General features: G+C 35.1%; 2 protein-coding genes across 2 annotated transcripts in view; one reads left to right on the forward strand and one right to left on the reverse strand.

Annotated features, from left to right (window-relative positions):
- The window catches only part of beat-IIIc (beaten path IIIc), a 98479-nt gene that overhangs the window by 65189 nt on the left and 10201 nt on the right, over positions 1 to 23089 (reverse strand). The gene's annotated exons all lie outside the window — the stretch shown is intronic.
- LOC107397780 (histidine-rich glycoprotein) lies at positions 17207 to 18199 on the forward strand. The gene has a single exon (XM_015979221.2). The coding sequence runs from the start codon at positions 17231 to 17233 to the stop codon at positions 17981 to 17983; it is 753 nt and encodes a 250-aa protein (XP_015834707.2). The 5' UTR covers positions 17207 to 17230; the 3' UTR covers positions 17984 to 18199.

Genomic DNA, 23089 nt, shown 5'->3' on the forward strand with positions numbered 1-23089 from the left:
AACAACAAAGCAAGTTAAATAAAAGCTTTTAAAAAAGTCAACTAAGATTCTTCGCTTATTTGATTAGACGAAATTAATTTTTTTTCTTATTTTAATTTCAGAATTTTCACTTTGTCTACGTCTACAATTTGTTTTTAGGCAACTAGGAGTATTTATTTTACAGTGGGCGGTAAAACTGCACGGACAAAAACACTTACAGATTACAAAACTGAACATGTTATGTTTATTTTTTACTTCACGATCCAGGATGTTGATTTGACGTGTAACCTTGTAGAAGATTTGTCGACTGTGTTTTCAGCAATTGGTCGCCAGCCAACACGGAATACGTAAACATATTTTTCTTGGGGCGGATTGTAAGAATGAATGTTTTTCGTTGTTTGGAAAATGTTTTTAATAGAACCTTGATGGAAATCTGTGGCTTGGGCAAGTGTTGGCAAATATTAGGTTGTGGTAATCTATGCTAAAACTCGGCAAAGATCTCATTGTTAACATCTCATTCTCATTCGCCATTATCAAAACACAAATATTTAACGAGATATTTTGCATAAAAGCTAATTTACTTTAGACAAAAGTTAATTGCAAATTGTGGCTACTTTGGAATACATTGTTTGGGAACAGTGTTTGCATTTTGGTAACGATGTGTATTATAGCAATGGAGTTTTTCTAAAGTTTTGCGTTTTGTGCCGAGATCTCTCAAAGTAAATTGAAACAACTAATTTCATATTATTACGTTTTCTACGAATGAAGCCATCCAAGCTAAACGAATTTCTATTTTTCCGGTCCATAAGCCCGAACGGATTTAATAAATTGTGGCTCTTAATGTATAGATACAAGTGAATTTTTTGCGGCTTTGTTCGTCGCTATTCATGGCTGCGACAACAAGGGCCAAGCAGTAAAGTGCTGACTATCGGTATGTTGGGTGTTCATATTCCAAGCACTCTACTTTATGTGGTTTAATCGAGCATATAATGGCCGTCCCTTGCTGACCACCCCAACTCGTTGTGCGCCACTTCTGAAGTGGATAATATGCACAGTTTTACTAGCTATTAATGCCCCGAACAGGAGTTTGATAGCAGGGATGGCATCATCTTAAGCTTCATTAAGTGGCTCTGATAAGTGCCAAGTCCTTCGATATCGATCCAGGGACAAAAACACCTCGCCTATCAATCTATCAAGGTACGAAGGGAACATATGATGACACCCCGTTATTGTATTGCTGAGCCAAAGACCGACAGTATTTTGTCCCTCTGCAGTGATTTGTCAACGCCAAGAAGGAATTCATTACATGCTGGTGGAGGCCTCCAGGGGCGTAATATGTGATCACGTGAATCGCTGTGAATAATTATTGTTACATTGTCTACGATAGCGACAGGGGTTTTAATTTCGATTTTAATACCAGTCAAAAGCTCGGAAAAGTTAAGCTGCGATGACGAGAAATTATTTAAATTACGACAAGAAAATCAATTAAAAGGATAACTGCCAAATTTATTGGATCCAAGAAGAAACTTATTATTATGTTTTTGTGAAGGTGAACGAACGAGTCAATTTTAGATCACTTGGTTCGCTTATCAAAAGTGGTTTTGATTACGGGGGGAAATGAAGTAGTGCAGAAGCTTCCGTGGCTTTCACTTCGTTTCGCTTCGTCTGCAACGCTTGTAAATAATTTAAAATGACGCAAAGACAGAAATTGTCGTCTATGGGCTGCAATTTCACAAGCTCGGCTTGCTCCGGAAAAATTACAACAAAATGTGATGCAATATTCAAAAGGGCAATTCAAGTGAGGCGCCGGATTCCGCTAGATTAAAATATCCAAGACTAATAAGATTATAGTTTAAACGTGGTGAATATTTCAAGACGTAAAAGGAATCTCTAATAATTTATAAACTCGCTTTCTGAGCAAAGAAACATTCGAAACGTTACTCTAATTACCAGAGTACATGTTTAATAATAAAATAATTGAAATGTTCGCTCCCGACTCGATACAACATATGAAAGATATTTCGCTATCTGTGGGTAAGCTCGCTGCTTAACAATACGCTATAAAATCAACAATATATTGAGGAAACGCAAGCAAACCGACTTTGTTATGCTTGCAAAGTTTGCTCTGTTATACCCAGTTTAATATTCGTTCCAGTTTTATTGTTATTATTTTTAGAAATAAGCGCGAGACTCAATTTTAACTTAACACAAACATAAAAATTGCTCACCACTTGATTCTGACCACAAAAACGGAAATCCCCGTTTTTACGCTGAAATGATCAATAAATAAATTCACTTGACAGCACTTGCTAGTCCGGGATTGAGATATAACATCTAGGGTTCTAAAAGAAGCTCGACTAAGCTGCACCTTTGAGGACTCGACTTTATAAAAAAAACTCAAAAAGATTATCGCTGACTTATTTATTGCTCGGAAAAGTCGTTATAACAACTAGAAATAAGAGAGTAGATAAGCACAACCCGAGGAAACTTATTAATAATGAAAGAGTCTCTTAAATATTTTTCCGTGATATCAAAGCTGTGAATTTCGTGTCAAATATTATTAGGGCAAATTAGACTGTAGACGGCGCACTTGGTCCTTTCCAAATATCTTGCGCCACGTTAATTAAAATCAAGTTGTGGGTCTGCTTCCTGCCTAAAACTAAATGTGTTTGTGCATAACATAATTATTGTTTGAAATTCGAAATCAACATCCGCATGTTAACTGAGTATAACAGTTTGTATAGAGAGGCTGTAACGGTCGGATGCGTATTTATCTAAGCATTGAATTGTGGTGTGAGGGTCTGCAAACTATTAGAAACCGGGTGATGGAGCGACTCTTGAAACTTGCGTCTAAGAACACGTAAATTAGCTAGTTTGCAAACAGAAAGATTTGCGCAATAAATAATTAGGGGCGTTATGGGAATACTTGCACTATAGAAGACGAGCCATTAAAAATCGTTACCTTTGTACGAGAGAGTTGCCGGTTCTATTCGGTGGATACTTTGAAGAGAACTTATTACCGCTAACATGCATACCTGATACCCATCAAGTGGTTGCCTCAAAGGCAGCGCGGATAGAACTTATTTTTAAAACACTTATTTTTCTTGCAACTTTTTTGAAGTTACATTTTTCTTTCATCGTATTCGTTTTCCAATTTACACATTGATACGCTCGCTCAACTTTTCCAATAGGATGCAACCGAAACAAAAAATTCAAATGCAAACTCCCCTACTTTAGACAACAAGACGAAAAGTAGTTCTTTTAATTCAAATCGAGAATGAGATAATGATTTCGGTTTGCGTTTATCGAACGTGTCGAGTTAATGGCTTCGTAAAGAGTAATCGTTCAAGCTTTAATTCTGCCAAGTTTTCTGCATGCATAAACATTCCGGTAGCAGAGCAGGACTGGCGTTTAAGCAGCGAGACTAAATAAAGTGGGAGCGCAACATGAGCCCCCTTGCTTTTCTTAGAAAGAATAAACCTCATTATCCCCGCTGCACCTTCTAAAAGAACCGCTGAATAAGCTTGAAAAGCAACATCGTTTATGTAACAAAGTAGCAAAGCCTACCGCATCAGAATTTGCATTATTCCCTCTCCAGAGCTTTATGTCCCTGTAATAGCATTGGCTTCACTGCCGGTAATTGAGATAGGAGACCACACAGGCATCAATATTCAATACTTTTTTATATTATTCCATAAAATTTTATGCCGCATTATAACGGAAAATCAAATTAAATGTAAATTTCGGAACAATTTTCCTAAGAACCCCACAACTTTGACCGTATTTCTTTGTGGATACACAAAACTTGATCTGATAACGGCAATAATAAATGTAATTTAGTTTCTCCGTCATGCTATTTTTTGTCAGAGGGAAAAGCATTCACACAAATAAACTGCAGCGCAAATTTTACAAACTTCTACTCGACATAAATCAAATCCTGCTTTAATATTAAAGTAGTCCGTTATTTATGCACACGCATAAATACAGTTCAGCTGTGAAAATATTGGTGCTATTTCCCTTAACTTGGCTATGCATGTAAATAAACCATCTACATTTTACGGATTTACGATTATGCACAGCGACTATTGAAAGATGTCATTACAGCACTCCTCTAAGCGCATAAATCAACCGAAAACTCCGAATTTACAGCTTTGAAAGCTTCCTATTACAAGCGACTTCTTCATTATCCCAAAATATTACAACATATTCTTAGCCCTCGATATTCAATTCTATTTAATTAATTTTGACTCTTGCGTCACCGATTGATTTTCGAGGAAAAGGAGCGTAAAATCTTGTAAACAGATGCTCGCAACACCTTGTCTCATCCCTTCTGACGTGAATCCCTTGGGTTATGAGTGAATCAATAATGAAGACATAAAGCAGTAGCTGACATTAAGCAAAACGTAATCCATTTTTCGTTGAATTTTTCAAGCGCCTTGAAGCTTATTCGAAGTGTTTTAGTTGTGGATTTTATTTATCCACCTGTCAATCAGTTACGCTAGGTCAGGAAGAAATTCCTTGGCTATTAAAGCGGCGAAATACGGTCAGTAAATCTCCAAGAAACATCCACACAACTTGAGGAAGTTTATAGTCGACAAGATGCTGATAATTTAATACTCCCTCTCAATTAGCAGCCCTTGCTTGTTATTATGTAGTAAAATTATCTCACAGGGGCTCGATTATATCAATTGTACCAACTGTATTATCTGGAATCTCCGTGCAGCGGCGGCCGTTCTCCACCATCCACAATCCAATCTGGGAAGTTATTAAATTGTTGCAGATAACATAGCGCCATGAGCACAATTCCCCCGTATACTCTAATTAAAAATTCCTCACTTCAACATCTTTCTTTGTTAGTGCAATACGAATTAAAATGCACCGGAAATTGAACCGAAAAAATCACGTAAATATGGGGTTAACTCCCGCCTGGGGAATTGCAAAACGAGACATTATATTGCAAAAAGAAAAGTCATGTGTAAAGTTTTTCTCCCCTACTTGAGTGGCGCCACGTACAAGATTTGGGTTAAAAGCTTCTTGAGTTGCTGCAGCTTGATTTGCATACCTTTAATTAACGTTTCTTGAAGATTTATGTATGCGCTAGGAGTAGAGATATACCTGTTCAATATTTTATAACAAAGCTTTTTGTTCTTTTAATCTTGTACAAAAGGAAGCCAATTTGCGATGACGTTTCGCACTTGAATGGCGTCATCGTAATTGAGTTTGGTATCCAATTTTCCAGTTCGGACTCGTTTCATTAATATTGTTTTAGGCCGAAAAAGGCAACAAATGCCACATTTAGGAAGTGTTTTAGATACAATCGAGTGCCGTGTTAAAATATTTGTTAGCGTTATCTCGCGCTCTTTATCTCGATGAAAGAGGGCGAACGCAAGCTTGCGATAACAATATTAAAGACCCGCCCTTATCGAAACAAAGTTCTGGAGATATCTAATTTCAGTAGCTAAATATTGACCCGATGAATGAATTGCAAATACGTAACATTTCATAATTTGACTTGAGGACAACAAGTAATGAATCTTCCGCGTTCATTATCCTGAAACTCTCTTTCCAAACAAACAACATGTGAAAGGACGTGGTCAAAGAATACACCTCTCAAAGAAAATATCAAGCCAAAGGCGATTTTAATTCAATTTCCCCAAGGAATCTTCAAAGATGACTCTTGGGTGCCTGCTTTTTATGAATTTCCCAAGAACCGCGGAAAATTCCAATTAAAATTCGTTACATTGAGACCAAGATTTTTTTTAACAAACTTTACCACTACTTGCGAAATATTAGCCTGACCTGCTTGACATTATCCTTAATCTGAAGACGGCTCCCAAATCTAACCAAAATTAGGTACTTTAGTAAATTTATGAGGCATTTATCACCCGCTGGTAATGCCGCCTACTATCGTCACTCCAGATCTATGTTGTATTAACGCGGCTTATCCCTTATAACTCGAAACAAAAAATGCGAAAAATATTACCTTCGAAGCACAATAACCATCATAATAATAACCTCATTTCTTTCAATTGTACAACAAACAATGCCAGACTGATCGTATCATCAGTCGCAATAGAAATGCTAGACCTAATTACAAATCCAGTTTGAATCGTTATCAAGGAACCCAGCAGAGTGAACAGCAAAGCTTCCCAGGTCTGGTGATACATTATAATATTTCCAATATGTAGTAGCTCTGAAAATATTTCGAGTAAGGAGTAGAAAGTTACATTTCACATTCCCGAAAAGAAATCAGCATATTCATGGTTTTAAAACTTTATGACGTTTAAAAGATGTACTCCGAAAAATTTACTTTGTATTTATACAAAATCCAGTTCGTGCTTGTGATGCAAATTAAAAGAACACACTCGCGCGTATTTGTGTTAATTTTTGTGCCGAGTAAAATGTGGATAATGTGAGGAACGATCGGTTCCCGATAATACAAGTAACACTCGGAGTAATTGAAGTAAAATTAGTTTAGCCGGAGGGTTGAAATCGTTTCCAATTTATTTAAAACCCATGCTGGATGTAAGTGACGTCGCGCCAGTCGAATTAAACTGTAAGCCGCCCAAAGAGCGAATAATTTCTCGCAACAACTTGTCTCCTTCAAGTATAAGCTCCTTTTCCTCGTGACTGACAGAGTTCTGTACATGTACCGATTGTAATTCCTCTGTTCCTTTACATAATTTATAGACCATGTTCTAATTATACATTCCGAAAAGGTCCTTCTCCCACACAGAAGTCACTAATTATCCTGACTCTCTTTATTCAATTTTGCTCGCGGCGGCTAATAAATCCAAGAGATGCATTGCTTTGCTCTGTTAATTGTGAGCCGAGTAAGAGAAATTCTGCATATTGTGTCATGATTAATTCAGAGAAGGCCTGTTTTGCTATTTACCATCTTCAAGTTTTGATCAAATTACGCGCGGATTTATTGGACGGCCACGACCAGGCTCCACCAACCAGAAAAAGCTTAGATTTTATTTAAAATAAAGCAAATTTAGATAAAGTTATTAGAGATATGGAGAAATATTCCAAGATCATTTTTTAAATATATCGATCTTTTTTGTGTAGAATGAATAAAAAATTATTTTTTTTTAGTTTTTCTAACACTTTTTCAAAAATCTCTGTTTTCTCCGTGAAACCACCCCTTAATTTTACTACTGGATAATCCAAATTAATTACCGTGCGGCTTTGGTGATTCAAAAATATTTTTAAAAAGATTTTAAAAAATTTGAATTGGTCTTTATATAGATTACCTGTCCCGAGCACTAATATTGGTTTTATTTGCGTTTTGCTAAACACATCCGTTCAGTTTGAATAAAAAAAGTGCTAAAACGCTCAAAATCATTACCATCTGGTTGGTTTTAATAAAATACAGTCGCTATACAGTCCACAGTTTAAATTTATATGAACCACTTGTTTACAAAGGGTTGTGTTACGGTTTTATTTTTATTTGCAGAATAGCGATAGCGTCAAATCGGAAAAACAGTAATCAATTTAAATGACAAAACTAATTAATTGTTTTTGATGTGATACCACTAAATTATTTAATTTCGTTTTGAATTATTCTGGATCATTTATTTTTCAGTTTTGTGACCATCGATATGTGATTATTTATGGCACGAAACTTGAGCTAATAAGGTAACTAAATTTGATCAAGTTTCGTCCAGAGGAGGCTTCGCTGCTGATCAGGTGTAGGCAGATGGTGCGCCTTTTAGGCTTCCTTTTATAATTAGAAATTCAAAACCCGGACAGCGTCAAAGACTAATCATTTTGACACTAATCCACGGTAGCGTGGAGCTAAAGGTGGCTATCGGGGTATTTGCGGTGCTGGGACTCCGCCACCGAATGGAATGACAAATTCATGATAGTAACCGAGCACATTCTGTAGTACTTAGTGGTGACAGATCACCTTATGCGTCTAACAGGGCTTCTACATAACCGCGTAGCCGCACATAGATCTGTCAAGCGTCTCTGTGGTATTCCGGGCGGCGTCCCTCAGCAGACGCCGAGTCGCCCGGGAGGTATTTATTTCATCCCTCTGTTTACTTTAGACGCATGGTAAAGTCATCAACGCACAGGCGATGAACGAAAACACTTCCCACGTGTAAACTTATGATTAAGTTGTAAAATTTCGCCGCGAAGTAAACACCATTTCAAAGCGGCGGTCTACGAAACGAATTAGGGATTCTGTCGCAAAGTAATTAATTTTCCCTGCGAACTAATATTTGTTTACTGAAATCGGCGAATTTTATAAATAAATAACGAGTTTAACCTCGGTGATTATGCTTTCCCTCGAGGATATGTAAATAATCATGCTTTCTCCTGTTTACAAGGACCATTAATTTATAGGGACGGAGAAAATTAATTTAAATTGTCTCCGATCTGAAACAAAAGCGATAATTTTCCCTCAAACTTTCGTTTGTGAACACGAAATAAAATTATCTACGTAATAAATTTTGAGATGGGAGGAAAATTATCACCAAGAACTATGCGGAATTAACAACGTCTTCCGTTTCAAGTAACGCAATTTCAAAATATTTTTAAGCCAGGCCACGCCAAAATTCGTTTAGAAATTGTAAATTCTAAATTCGTTTTAAAACTTTTTTCATCACGTAAAACTTCCTTACTATTTCCATACCAAATTAAAAAAATGTTTTTTATATACAGGCTGTCCCAGCAAGAAGATAAAGTCAATTATTCATCTTTAAATGTTAGAAAAGTTATTTTTTTTCCTCCTGCCACACTTAATTTTTTTATTTTCAAAGATACACGTTTTATTCGAAATGATCTTGAGTCTAAATCGAAGAATGAAATAAACAGTCTCATTGTTTTCCCAAATTTTCGCCAGATTTACTCACTTGTGAGTAGAACTGACAGCTTTATCTCTCTTGTGAGAGAAGATTTCTCTCACCAAAAACAATGGTATAATGTACCATCGGTGGACAAAAAAAACTGGTACAAGTATGACAAGTGTATGAGTCAAAATATCACAAATTTATATCAGGTAAATTTGGCTTTTTGAAAATAAGGTTATACAACTTATGACATACTAATGACATGTTGTCAAAAACATTAAGCTAAAGTTCAATTCTTTAATGTTCTCTAGTCTCTACACTTAGAAAGATTAAACACAGTTAACACAGGTGATCTAACAGCTGTTTAGGTTCAAAGAGCTCCACAGACTATCGTTAGATTTCTGACAGTTTTTGTCTTCGATCACAATTCAAAAGTTTGGTACATAATGAGCAAATTTCGGATGTAGCAGTTTTTTATGTTCAGCGATGATACCTAGAAAACTGCACTGTAAGATAAAAAAATTAAAAGGTTTTTTGCAAGTTGAATCACTTAAAAATTTTAAATGGAGCACGGAATATTTTTTATTTTTGCGTTTGAAAGACCTGTAAATTGTCTATCTAAAAAAATAAGAGTTAAGTGTCTCTTGCTGATTCGTTATGTTTTACAGTGAAGTAATTAAAATTTTAATATTTACGACGAACTTTTAAATCCCCATAGAAACTCCAACAAATGATCCGCGGTGGAGTAGCTATGGTTATTGTTGCTGAAATTCAATTTTAAAGTCAAATATCTTTTTAATTATTAACTTTAAGCGTTTAAAACTTCATGTTTTTAGATAAACAGTTTAATAAGCCTTAAGAAGCAGAAACAAAAAATAGGGTGTTCCATTTGACTTTTTCAAGTTATTCAACTTTTAACAAACTTCATAATTTTTCAAAGTTCCTAATTTCAATGAGTTAACCAGTTAGTACCGATTTAAGTTTGAACAGTTTTCTTTGAAGTAGTGAAAATCCTACTTTTCAAGGAATCTTAGTTTTTATTAAAACAAATAAAATATTTCAAAAACTAAGCAAAATCGACCAATAAAATTAAGGTCAAAATCAATAGATTTAAAAGCTACAATGTGTTCATGAACGGTTGTTCATCAAGTCGACTATGAAATACAAATTTAATGTGTCGCTTCGTTCAAATGACTATTGTAGTCTGAGTATTGTCACCTCTGTCAAATCTTTAAATTATCATTTTACTTACTTTTTGCATTTTTCGACAAAGTTACTTACTTTTACTTACTCTTACTTTTTCAGATTCGAAGTAGTTTTGCATTATTTTGACAGATCTATCACTTTACGGCAATCACAAATTAAATTAAGCGGCACATTACGTTCAAATTTGATAAGTGACTTGATTAACAACTATTTTTGAACACATTGAACATCTAAGAATGCAAAAAATAGAGTATTCTATTTAAAAAACAAAAGTTAGTATTGTAGCTCATTTCTGAAACATCCTGTATATAATTATAGTTATGTCTGTAAAATACTAATTTAACAATGAAGACGATTAATAATCAATACTGTTTAAAGCAAGAATGAGCGAATCAAGCGAGTGTCTAATAGTAAGATTATTATATTTAATCACCCATTTCGTTCACCGATTTTTTTTATTCTGGCGGCAAATTTTGGAACTAATGTCAAATCAAAGCTAATTTCATCTTTGACTTCAATTTCAAATTTAACTGTTGCCATTAAAAGTAACTGAATTAAATGCAAGAAAAACGGTGGAAAAGGAGTAAAGCGTAGTGTATGAGGCGTAATTTTTAAATTGTTTTAACTGGTGTTTGTAAATTGTGTCCAATTCCTTTCAGTTTCTGGCCTGAGCAGGACCACCAAAATTTTACCTCAACGGACCGTTCGAAGTACATTAGCACTTGCTGACATGAAAGAATATGTGGGTGATAAAAGTGTTTTTCGAGCAAAAATTAAATGTTAAACATCAAAATCACAAAAAAAACAAAAATTAATTTGCTCTTCAAATCTTTGCATTATTTCAGTATCAGTTTGACACTTTACTTGTATTAAAATGATAATTATATGCCCTGATTTTCCTCAGAAAGAATATCACTTAACAACACTTGATAAAACATATTTAGACAAAAAAGTAAAACCGATAGGAACACTCAGTTTTAATCTATTTCTTGTTGAGGCAAGTGCTAAAAAATTCGAATTCAGCACTCAAAAAAAGTTAAAAGTTTTCTTTGGAGAATGGGTGGCGTAGCATCTTGGCGTGAATATTGTACCTACCATATTTCAACAAGATAATATCCTCAATACCCACGTTCAAACTAAACCCATTATTATAATGCTAATCAAGCCTCCACCCTAATGAACTCATAATCACCTGATTTGAAGCAGCACTACTCCATAATGAATGAATATTCGAGCGTTTCTCTTATTATAACACCATCGACGTTATTTCCCAAGAGAGTCACTTTTGTTGTACTGAAAGAACCAATAAGACAAATATTTGCACTTGTTTCCGATATTCAATGATTCAATAGAGGAAAGTGTGCAGTGAGGCGCGACTTGTAAATTTTCAACGGACCATAACCCATCTTGTATTTTTTAGCAAATAAAATGTTTAGAAGTTTATCAGACAGGACTCGTCAAGAGACTAACGATCGTTACATCTCCTTCGATTTGACAAGCCATGCAGAGTCGTCTTAAGACCGGGAGAAACTCGTCTCATGTATTATAAGACTAGATTTATATCGGAAGACTTTCCAGCTTTGCAGAGATTTGCTGCAGAATAAATTGCCGAAGAAAATTTGTTCAAATCTGATTATCAATTACGACACGTCTCACACTGAATTATTTATTGTTTCAACACCATGACTTGCAATTCTCGCAACCTACTTAAGCTTTTTGTATAATACCGCATTCGATATTTTATTTATGGTTAACTCCGGTTTTAGACAGCCACATCTGGCGTCTGATTCGAATCCCAAGACGAACATTTACTGAAAAATGCTTATGTGAACGTTTTCACGATTCAATTAAATATTCATTGCTGTAACAAGACATGACCAAACGGTTTTACAGTTTTTGCCTGGAGTTTTCATCGATTTAAGCAAAGCTCTGTTGAGCAATAATTTTGTGCACCAGATTAGATTCCATTCAATACAAATTACAGATCATTACCAAAGCCTTTCACCCGACTGATTCCCAGCCGTATTGGTGTTAGTCCATTCATTAACTTTCACTGGAGATCGGTATTCAACTTCATTATTAATCCCGAAAACAATCAAATAAGCAGAAGAAACGGGTAAAGCTCCAAATAATTGAAACAGGAAGCGCTGGTATTACCTCATAATTAGGCCTAAGTCCAATATGATGTCTCTGTCAGGCTCTATGATCAATAATGCGTCACCTAGGCCCAATAATGCCGTTAGTACTATTTGAATAATTAGCACAATGTCACCTATGGGATACTAATGACTCTAATGTGGGTTACTGTCAAGCTTAAATTAATAAAGTTTGAACTTGCCACACGCGACAAACTCGAACCATGACCTAACGAAACAAAAATTAAAGCTTTTTGGCGAAACTGGAAGCAGGCACAAATTAGCCGAAACATGAGTAAACTATTCGTGACTAAGGATACTGTAATGCATTAAGATTGTCTTACATTATCTTCAACAACTGTTATTTGAATGAGACGACGTCGAGGGCCTCTAGTTAGAGGAATACTTGTGGAATCTACACAATTTACCTCTTTGTGTGTTCAAAAGGGTTGCGTTCACGAGTAAAAACTGTTTACAAGTTAAAATGTCTTTGTAAGCGATAAAAATACAAAAAATTGTTGAGGGCCGACCCAAACAAAGTTACTTTTTTCAGGAACTTTACTATTTGTGGACCAAAACTGGAATTAATGCAATTCAATTACTTAGAGGCCATTTCCGATAATTAATTGAAGATGTTCATAGAGCCTGTGCTATTAATCCATGGGCGTATTTGCTGTTAAACCAGGAATAAATCGGATGTGGTGTCGTTGTGACAAGGTTCACGGTCTATCAGTCAAACAACGTTCGGCTTCGTTGATGCAGAACTGAGCCGAACGAACTCCTGCCAACATGCACCCAAACGTGTGCAAAATGCAAAAGCATTGCACCTCTCTGTGGCAATGATAACATTAATTGAAGTAATTATGCAGCGGAACGACGTATAAAAGACACAACTAATATTCCACTGGTTATAAAATCACTCAATTAACGGGCGACAGCTTAATTTCACACCGACAGTTTGTTTAATTAAGGTTAAAAAGCAAAACGAATTAAAATGTTCGATTTTTTAATGGATTAATTTCTCACACACTGTAAATGAAATGGAATTGATTAGTGTCTCGTGCTCAGTAGGGTCCGGACCGGGGGAGAATAATTTCACTACTGTTATGACCCTTCACAAGATTCGAGCTAATCTCAAGCTTTCACATACGCAAACTGGACGATTACATTTGCAGTTGGGCTTTAGTGGTTAAGTCATTCCTGAAAGCTCGCAAACTTTTATATCGCAACTCGATAATTATGTCAAAACGAAATAGATACGACATCGGATGCGACAATAAAATCGCTTTGAAACGTGCGCTGCAATTACAATTTTATTGATAATTTATTTAGATGAGGATTCTACAATTCAAGTGCTACTTAAAAAGAAAATGAGAGACCTTCAGCCGCATTTAAAGACGTCCATAAACATCGAAGAGTTGCAGTGCGATAAATTCTGACCCTTTTCAAAATTGATTTAAACGCGTCAAGATTTTAACGAAATTACAATAAATCAACGTTTAAACGCTAAATCAAACTAAACATATTTTATCCAAGTTTTTGGAGATAACAAAACCAAGCACAGGAATTTTTCTATTGATTTCTCGAGTCACGTAACAAATGCCACTCACGCGTTACAGGTGCCTGTCTTACTGTATCATTTGTGGGTGATAAAGTCAAATCAGGAAATTCACAAATCAATAATAAATCGGTAAAAACAAGTTTGGGGGTTCTATAAATATTTGACTGTTCTCTGCTAGTTAATTGGACCTCATCAATAAATTCCTCACTGAATTGATCAGATGATACACTCGAAATAATGTAAAACTTTCAAAGTTTTATGGGGAAAAGTTTTATTGTGTTGGAAGTATTCCACCATAAATATCGTGGCTTTGCATGTAAAAGTCCATTTAATATTAAAATACTAGTTTATAAATTTTAATAAAAAACAGCCATAACTCTGTTCCATTAACTTTGGGAAATTCTGATAAAAGAATGGCTTGTTATTGGACCCTTGATACAAAATAAGTTTATTTAAATGATCCAGCCTCGTACATTTGCTAAATCAAGATAAGAATTATTACAAGTAGCCATCTCACTAACACTTTGCTGTAATGAATTTGGTTTTGTGCGCGGAAAATATAATTGGTAATTCGCATCGATTCCCGTTCTGTGCGGTTTAAATTTAAATCCATTCGAATGTAATTACTTTCAAGCGTGGAAAAAGCGAGTGTCTTGGGTCTTGAAGAGTTAAATTGTTTTTAATGCCAACACAAAGTGTCATATTTTGTGCAAAGCAAAGTTGCTAACACCTAAGTTAAAAGTTTGAAATTAAGTTTGTGTTGATATTTGAGTGACGCCGTCGTCGTATTTAACAATTAAGCTGCCTTGCATAGTGTGGTCCATTAATTAGTGGGACTGACATTCACTCGACGAAAAAGCCTTGAAACGCATAATTTTTAAATCAATCTGAAACTTTTTAACAAACTACTCGTTTCTATGCAGAAAGTTATAATAGAGCCAGCACCGCAATTTTAATGATTATTTGCGGAGTCTGAAAATAATTTGTTTTGTCGGATGTTATTTCCGTGATTTTTGCTTGTGCTACATACTTGAATGAATTTATCTTGAGCAAAGGCGAGCTTATTGGGTCTAGTTATGTATTCAGAACGGCAGATTGAAAGACGATCTCTGGAGATCGTTGCGGGTCGCTTCCAAGGCAAATTCGAAACTGAAAGAGAACAGCGACAAAGTAAATGTTTACGATTTTAAACGCATATTGATTTTTGGTTTAGTTTCTTGAAACTGGGCCCGTGGTAACAGCTTTTTTGCCATTTTCAATTCGTTTCAGCGACCGGCGAATTATCATTTTGCGTTGTTTGATTTTTTTGAGTAAACAATCCACCAAATGAGATTCAATTTCATTCTTTTGTGAGACACATTGTAACGTGAATATGATGACGAGCAAGCACTCAAATAAATCTTCTCAACTTGAATGAAGCCATAAAACGGTTGTACCTACAACATGCAAAATCACAAAGCCAATAATAAAATTAAGCTCTGTCATTACTGTCGTCGTTAACAAGACAGCCCTAAGAGGTGGTCCTTATATATTTAATATAATCCTCTTTGCATTAATAATAGCCCAGCATTAAACACTTCAGGATCCATCTATTCAACAGTCAACATTAACGGATTAATATCTGAGCTTTCTCGGAAGCTCTAATTTGTGTTCTGTAACGGCTTTACGCGTCCATTTTCAAATGCAAAACCCAATTAATAATTGGACTACAACATTCCAAACAGCGTGCAAACACTGTCACCTAACTTTGCATTCCGGCTCAAGCTCATTTCAAGCCAACTAAAAACAAAACTACCGCATATTTAGAACAATCGACGGGAGAATTACACGAAATTAACTTGGGTGGATGCATGCTACGGTTTTTTAAAATTTCGAAAATGTTATTAGCAGCGCGTATCTCATTAATTTAAAATAGATGAGCTTTAAGTTGAACATAAAAAGAACACAAGTGTCTGCTGTTTTGCTAACGGTAAAAAGGTTAATTAATCTCTTTTAGCATGCAAACCACATTATTCTTTTACCCTTTTAATGCAGTCCGACCCTGTTCGGGCTCTGCGGTGCTATTTTACGACTTTAACGAAGCATGTCATGACAACATTTCCATATAAAACGCGGCTCTGAAGCATCGCAGGGAAAGTTCGACGCGATGGATGCCATTTAGCAACTGTCGTCGTGCTATTCCACTGAAATTATTCTTCATATAGTCCGGAGTCTCATTAGGGGACTCAACCCTACACTCGTCATCAACATATTATTGCGATTTTTATCCCGGCTTCGTGTCCCGCTTGCCTCTTTTACCTCACGCGAAGATTATCAACAGATATCTCGCCGAGTCTTTGAATTACCTACTTATTTGCCGACGAGTTTACTCCACGTTTTTTCTCTATATTCAATCAGGGGAAAAGTCAGATTTAATTTTTTGCCAGCTCGGGAGAAATAAACAGAATACGAGGCTTGGAAGAGGGTAGAATTACGCTTAGAGCTTGTCAATTATTGTTTCAAGTGAATGGAAGGACTCGGAGACACTCACGGTGTTCATCCCAAGTGAAAGCAGTGAAATCCCTCAATTGTGTAGACAGAACGACATATCTTGCGGCTTGAGGTCTGCCATTGTTCGGCTAATTCAACACAACCTTCACAAACTCCACGCAAAATATTTCCAACAGAAATCAAGAAAAAAACGCATAAAAATAATAACATCAAGAGTTGTCCTATAAAATTTATTTATTTTTGCTTTTTCATATTCTGTTATTTAATAATTTATTTCCTACGATTTTTTACGGTGCAAAAATACACAACAAATTGGGATCACTTTAGTTAGCAAACATTCATCAAGTGTTCATCAGTTGGCTTCTGTTGTCCGGTTTATTTAAAAAAAGCGAAAGCAGTAATTAAACGTAGATACATTTTCCACTGACAAGATTTTAACTAATTTAAATGTCTTCGCTTTTGTCTGACAATTTTTTAAGGGTTCTGTACAATTTAATGTCTTTTTATTACCTTACATGAAAGAGTTTGAAAGTTAACTTTTTTTAATATCGTTTACTTGAGATTATACGAAATTTAATTATTATCGAAAAAGTTGCTGAAAGTTGCTCCTGTGTTGGAGTTACGGGCAGAATTTTATAATAGCATAACAGTTGGGTTTTAATCAAATCATCGTAGTAATGCAATTACTGAAATATTTTTCTAATTTAATTACATCGAGTGCGAATTCCTTAAACGTTGGTGCTTTTTTGTGAAAAGTTGCTCTAATAAATCTGTAACAAAAAATCGTCCATTGTGCTTTTTTGCGTGTCCTACTTTTCTATTACACAATTCTTGTACAAAATTCAATCAAGCATCAAACTGCAATACCGCCGGAGAAAGCCCATTACATAAAGATGAAATCTAAATAAAACCGACAAAAACCGTATTACACCAAATCAAACTAATTTACAAAAACACTCCTAGCAAATCTTGCGGAAAACATGAAATTAAGTGAGGAAAGAGTCTCTCTATAAATACCTCAGCGACCCGTCAAATCCTCAGTATCTGAACAAGTGTCTAACATGAAATTACTTCTTTTGTGTCTGGGCGTTTGCCTGGTCAGTGTCTACGTCTCTGCACGCGTCATCAAAGAAGATGAAGTGCAAGATTTAGAAGTCGCAGCCAGTCATCACGGCCACAGCCACTCCAGCCACCATGAGGAAGGTGGAGGATCCTCCCATCATGGCGACCATCACTCCAGCCACGGTCACAAAGGTGACAAAGGGTACAAGTCGTCCCATCACCACGACAAAGGGGGTCATGGCAAACACGGCAAGGAATACAAAGCTGGACACCACGCCGAAAAAGGCGGCCACCACAAAGGACACCATGAAGAAGGTGGCCATCACAGCGAACATCACGCTGCGGGAAAAAGCCACAAAGGAGGCAAATTCGGCGAGAAAAAGGGACACAAAAAGGGGCAAAAAACGACCGGTTATCATCACAAATCCCACAAGGACGATTACCACAAGGAACACAAATTCTACGATGATTACCACAAAGGTGGACACCACTCGAAATACGGCGATTTCCACGGCCACCACGGAGGCAAATCTGGCCACCACAAGAAGGGAGGCAGTCACAAGAGTGGATACCATGACGATCATTACGGAAAGAAGGGACATTCGGATAAGGGACACTACGAGGATGATCACAAAGGATTCAAGGGACATGGAGGACACGAAAGCCACCACTCTCATCACTCCGATTATGGAAAGAAGGGAGGACATTCCGGGGGCAAAGAGTACGGGTTTAGCAGTGGTGGAAAACACTGATTTCTTCGTAGCGCTCCGGTGGTTGATCCTTTCAACGCCTCGAGGATTTGATTCGTTATTTACCCCAATCCAACACGACTCATCGATACCCATATCACCCCCACGGAGCGCCACGCGTTGTTTTATTCAAGTCTCGTTCATGTTGATTACTTTGTTGCCTGTTCTGATTTGTGTTACCAAAAAAAATAAGAAATAAAACCTGGATTTCATTTCACACACCCCACGAATTAAAATACAACAATTTGATCAAAATCAATGAGATACATTAATTAAAAAACATACACAAAGTTCTTCTGTCAGCGTCAATGCTGCCGGAGAAAATTGACGATTTTCGTACTTACCTAGGAGTCCTAAAGACTCACAAAGATACATAAAACGTTCTTAGATCCAGATTTAATGAGATTTTTCCTAAATTTTTTTAACTAAAAAAGCTAAAACAAAAAGTTGTATTCCAAAACTAGGTCAAAATAGTACATCAGTTAAGATGGATTCCAATTTTAATTTTAAAACACTTTTCAGAAATTGATATTTTTTATTTTCACAATTACGGCAATAATGAAAAATGAAACTATTTTGATGTAAAATGATCCGGGAAATCGATTAAAGTTGAGCAAATTGAAAACTTCATAGTAGTTTTCAAGTTATCAACACATTAGTTTCATTTATTTTTACTTCTTTTAGCAATTTTCTCAAAAACTATTAGTCGGAGGACAATGATCTTTTTTCAAAAAAAATAGATAACCAAAAGATCTTTGTAAAGATAATAAACCTAATAAAGTTACGTCTAATAGTTCCGGAGTAAATGCTCCTTGTACCGGAAATCAACCAAAATCTCGCCAAAAACCGGAAAAATCCAACCCTTTCAAATCGAATCTATTAATGTTTTCTTGCATTTTCCAAACTCTAGAGTAGAGGGTTCTAAAGACATAGAAAAGTCCATAAAACTTTGCCACAGCAAAGGATTCCGTTCCGTTCCGTTCGGATTCCGTTATTTTAATAAGCAGCGTACATTCATAGACACATTAAACTTTTCTGTTTAATGCTAAAAAAATTTTTTTGTATTATTTTTATGCTAATTTAAATAATTTTTAAGTTTTAAAGTTTTTTTTGCTTTTTAATATTATCCAATAGTTTTAAAAACTTATAATTTTTCGAACTAATAATAAAATTTCGTCATTATGAGACGTCGTGGCGAAAAATTTGAGGAATGAAAATTTGGGTAAGTTCCGAAAATAAACGCAACTTTAATAATTTAATTTAAAAAAATACTGGTATGAAAGCAATACTTTTTAATTAGAAGTCATTTCTAAAACAAAATCTTTACCAAAGAAATTGCCGTAGTAAAGAGTCATTAAAAAAATTTTTTATTAACAACTTACTCAAAAATTAAATAGACTTTAAAAAAAAATTTCGTGAAAAAAGTTTTGAATATAATTTTAGGCATATTTTTTGTTTTTAAACATGTTTTATGCATATTTTGCTTAAATTTGTGTTGTTGCTGTAGAACTTTTAGTTTTCCACTTGTAATTTTTTTAGTGAATAACTAATCTGCATCTGTAAAATAACCATCACAATTTTACGAGTAATTTAAAATGTAGTCAAGCGCCGATTATTGGAGCTAGCAAAAAAGATCAAGTACCTACTATTAGAACCCACTGAAAAAACTCGAAATGTCAAAGGTTTCAATGCAAAGCCTAAAAAAACAAAAATCAGGTTTCAAACAGATTACGGCGAAACTAAAACAGTACAAATTTAATGCACCGTATTTTATTTACACGTCAAGTCTGTGCTTTTGTTCAGTAGCACAGTAGAAGTAATGACTGCAAAGTAAAAATAAGAAATGCACAGTAAATACCTACAGGGCTTTCATTTTAAAAAACTGTCAGTCTAAATAACAATTTATTTTAAGAAAATGTATTTTCAAGTAAAAACAGGTTACAAGAGGAAGTTCAAAACTATAATAACATTAGTTACTTTTCAGATTTCATCCCCTTGCCATTAGCTCTTACTTAATTTTTTTTAATAGCACCACCTCCTACTTTTTGAAATATTTTTAGAAAGATGTTAAAAACCCCTTATCTAACTCCAAAAAGAGAAAAAATTATAGAAAAAAATCAATACAGAACACTTACATTTTTTAAGGTTTCTGTGTTCCCGTGATAAATTGTGAAAAGTGGCAGTAGTTTTTATAGTTTTGAAACAGATATTATTTGCTTTTGTTGTACTTTCACAAACTCTAAAGAGTTTTAAAACCCATAGGAAGTGCATAAAATGTTTGCTGGAATGCGTTTGAAAAAAACAGATTTTCTTGTGTTTTTTATCAAGAACTGAAAAAATCTAGATCAACTTTAAATTGCAAAAACCATTTAAATTTAGTTTTCTAGACGTAAAATTGCGCTGAATATGATGCAGCGGATTAAAATGTTCTACAATAACTAGTTTTGGAATAAAACGCATTTTTTGAATAATTTGCATTTCCAAAGGGAAATGAAAAAATGGCCTGGTAATGGAGAGTGAGTGTTGCGGTTCATCACTGGTTACTTCCAAACCCACAATTGGATTTGCAGAATGAAACAATTATTCCAATTAGTACCTCCGAATTGTGTTTCGCATAGGGGTGTCACATTTAATCATTGCTCCGAATTGAACAATCTCCAGTATCGTAAATGTTGCCATAAAACCGTGACAGTGTCATTTTAATTAATTAATTTCTTGTAATACACAATATGTTTTTATCAAAGCGCCGGAGTTTGAACTTGGTTATAGTTAAGTGCATTTGTGCTTTTGACAACAGGTAGCTTAGTCGCTTGTGGTTATTCCGCAAAGTCTAAAATCTTAATAGAATCAAGTAGCGATCAATCTTGGTCTGGTAACGTAATGCCGTTCCTTATTATTGTACGGCGGCGCTGAAGTAAATCACATTAAGATGTTGTATGTCACATCACAATAGATCAAAGATACAATATGTTTGCTAAACAAACCCTACAATGTGAAGCGGGTGTGCGTGTGCGACTAATTAACGTATTCACACTCACAAAGAGCGGAAGGTGCAAGTTGTAATAATAGCACATAGCTTGTAAAAGTTGGCAGGGATCGTCTCATTTCCGTGAAATTCGAGGAAATCAGTGCACATTCGGACGCTTAAAACAGAGCCCCCAAAGCCGGTTTGGTATCAGAGAGCGGCGCAACTTTTAATCCGCTCCTGTTTACTAAATTAGTGGAAATAAAGTTTATATCTTCAGTTGTAATTCATCGACAGCGTTAAACTCCCGTGGAACAATAAAGGTTGCTGTTGTGCTTACAGTAGCTCATACACACAGAGCGCCCCACTGAATGCTCCAACTTAGTAATTAATTGTTTGAATTTACGGTAAACTTGTCCGCCAACTACGCTTCCTAGTCTACTAGCAACTTGGATCGTCTCTATGCTACAAGTGTTACTTAATTTCGAACTATTGATATCGACGTAAATTGTTTATCAAGTCGGGCCGCGAATCGCATGCGATGAATAGACTATTTGCCGAAGAGAAACGCGAACCCAGAAATAATATTGACACTTGTAATTGTCAATGCGGATAATTGGATTACAATACCAGAGCGAAATTTTGCCTTAAATCAGTCACAAGAAAACTCTGTTTAACCAGTCTTAAATACAAGTGACGCCGAATTTTACACCTCCAGTTTACTTCCGACCTGTTATGATGAATGAATCGGCTATAGAATAATAAACAAGTTATCACAACACGAATCTGCCGGAGCTCGAAACTTTGTCTCTGAAACGCTAAATTAAACAATTTGCATTTTTTCTGCTTCCTTTCGGTAACAAAAACAACAAGAAACTTAATCTTTCTCAAAATGTGTTGAAGTAAAAGTGACGCCGTAAAATAGTTCTGCAAATCCTACTGACTGCGCCAAGTAAATTTATAACAAAACAGGACTTGGGACAAAAAGTTCATCTGAACACAAACATAAAACGTAAAAAATAGCCCTCCTTTAAGAAAAAATGCGTTTGGATTTTATGTCATCTATGTATCTACCTACAAAGGAGTATACTTCAATGAATAATCTATGGCACGTTACATACAGGATGTATCAGAAATACGTGTTAATTTTAACACGTAATAAAACTCATCAAATACAATAACTTTTCTTTATAACATTTTGCAAAATAATTTTCACTGTTTTCCTCCTTTCTCTTGTGCAAACGAGTCGGCCAGTGTTTAATTAATTTGTATTCATAGCAACAATTTTCATTGTTACTTTAAATTGTTTAAATTGGCCGTTTCTATCACAACGAAAATAGTTCGGCTCTTATTTTTGTAACCATAGGCGGGTACATGTTTCAGTATGTTATCTTTTTCCAAATTTTAAGGAAATTTGCGAATTTTTTATTGAAAAATTGCAAATAAAAAAGATGTTTTATTTGTTGAGCTCTGTTACCTGTTAAAATTAAGTCACGTATTTCTGATACACCTGTATATAAGTGAATTTTAAAATTTTAAAATACAAACATGGCTGTTTTTGAGTATGTATTCTTGCAGTACGATATACACATAAAAATTATTAGATTTTATGGTACTTTGGTCACCAATTCCTTTTCCCTTTACTTCTCACATCTGAATATTACAAAAATAGAAAATATTTCACATATGGTTTCTTTGACATAAAATGAATCGTAGAATTTCCCTGAGCAAACCGTTCTATTCTAAAACTTTTAGTTATATTTTTTAAATAAAAGTTAAAAATGTTTATGTAACCGAAGCCGTTATCCAAAACGGCTCCGAGTTTTTGCGGAACAATAGATAATTAAAAAGGCCGTTTTGATGCTTTTTTGGTTTTAGCTCCAAGTTTTATAGTTTCCGAGAAAAACACAAAAAATATGTTAGAATTTTCATATTTTTTCACTTTTCAAACGCCGATTATGGCGAAACTATTGAAGCTACCGAGCTAAAGTGGCATAGGTTTCAAAACAATATAACGAAAAAAAAAATCGCAAGATTGTGGCAAAGCTAAAAAAACTATCTTATTTCATCGTAAAGAGCATTAAAATCTAGACAGGATTGATGTTAAACGAATTTAAAACAATTTTAAAATATGACAATTTGTA

This window comes from Tribolium castaneum, chromosome 9 (assembly GCF_031307605.1).
Source record: "Tribolium castaneum strain GA2 chromosome 9, icTriCast1.1, whole genome shotgun sequence".
In the NCBI taxonomy this organism is placed as follows: Eukaryota; Metazoa; Arthropoda; class Insecta; order Coleoptera; family Tenebrionidae; genus Tribolium; species Tribolium castaneum.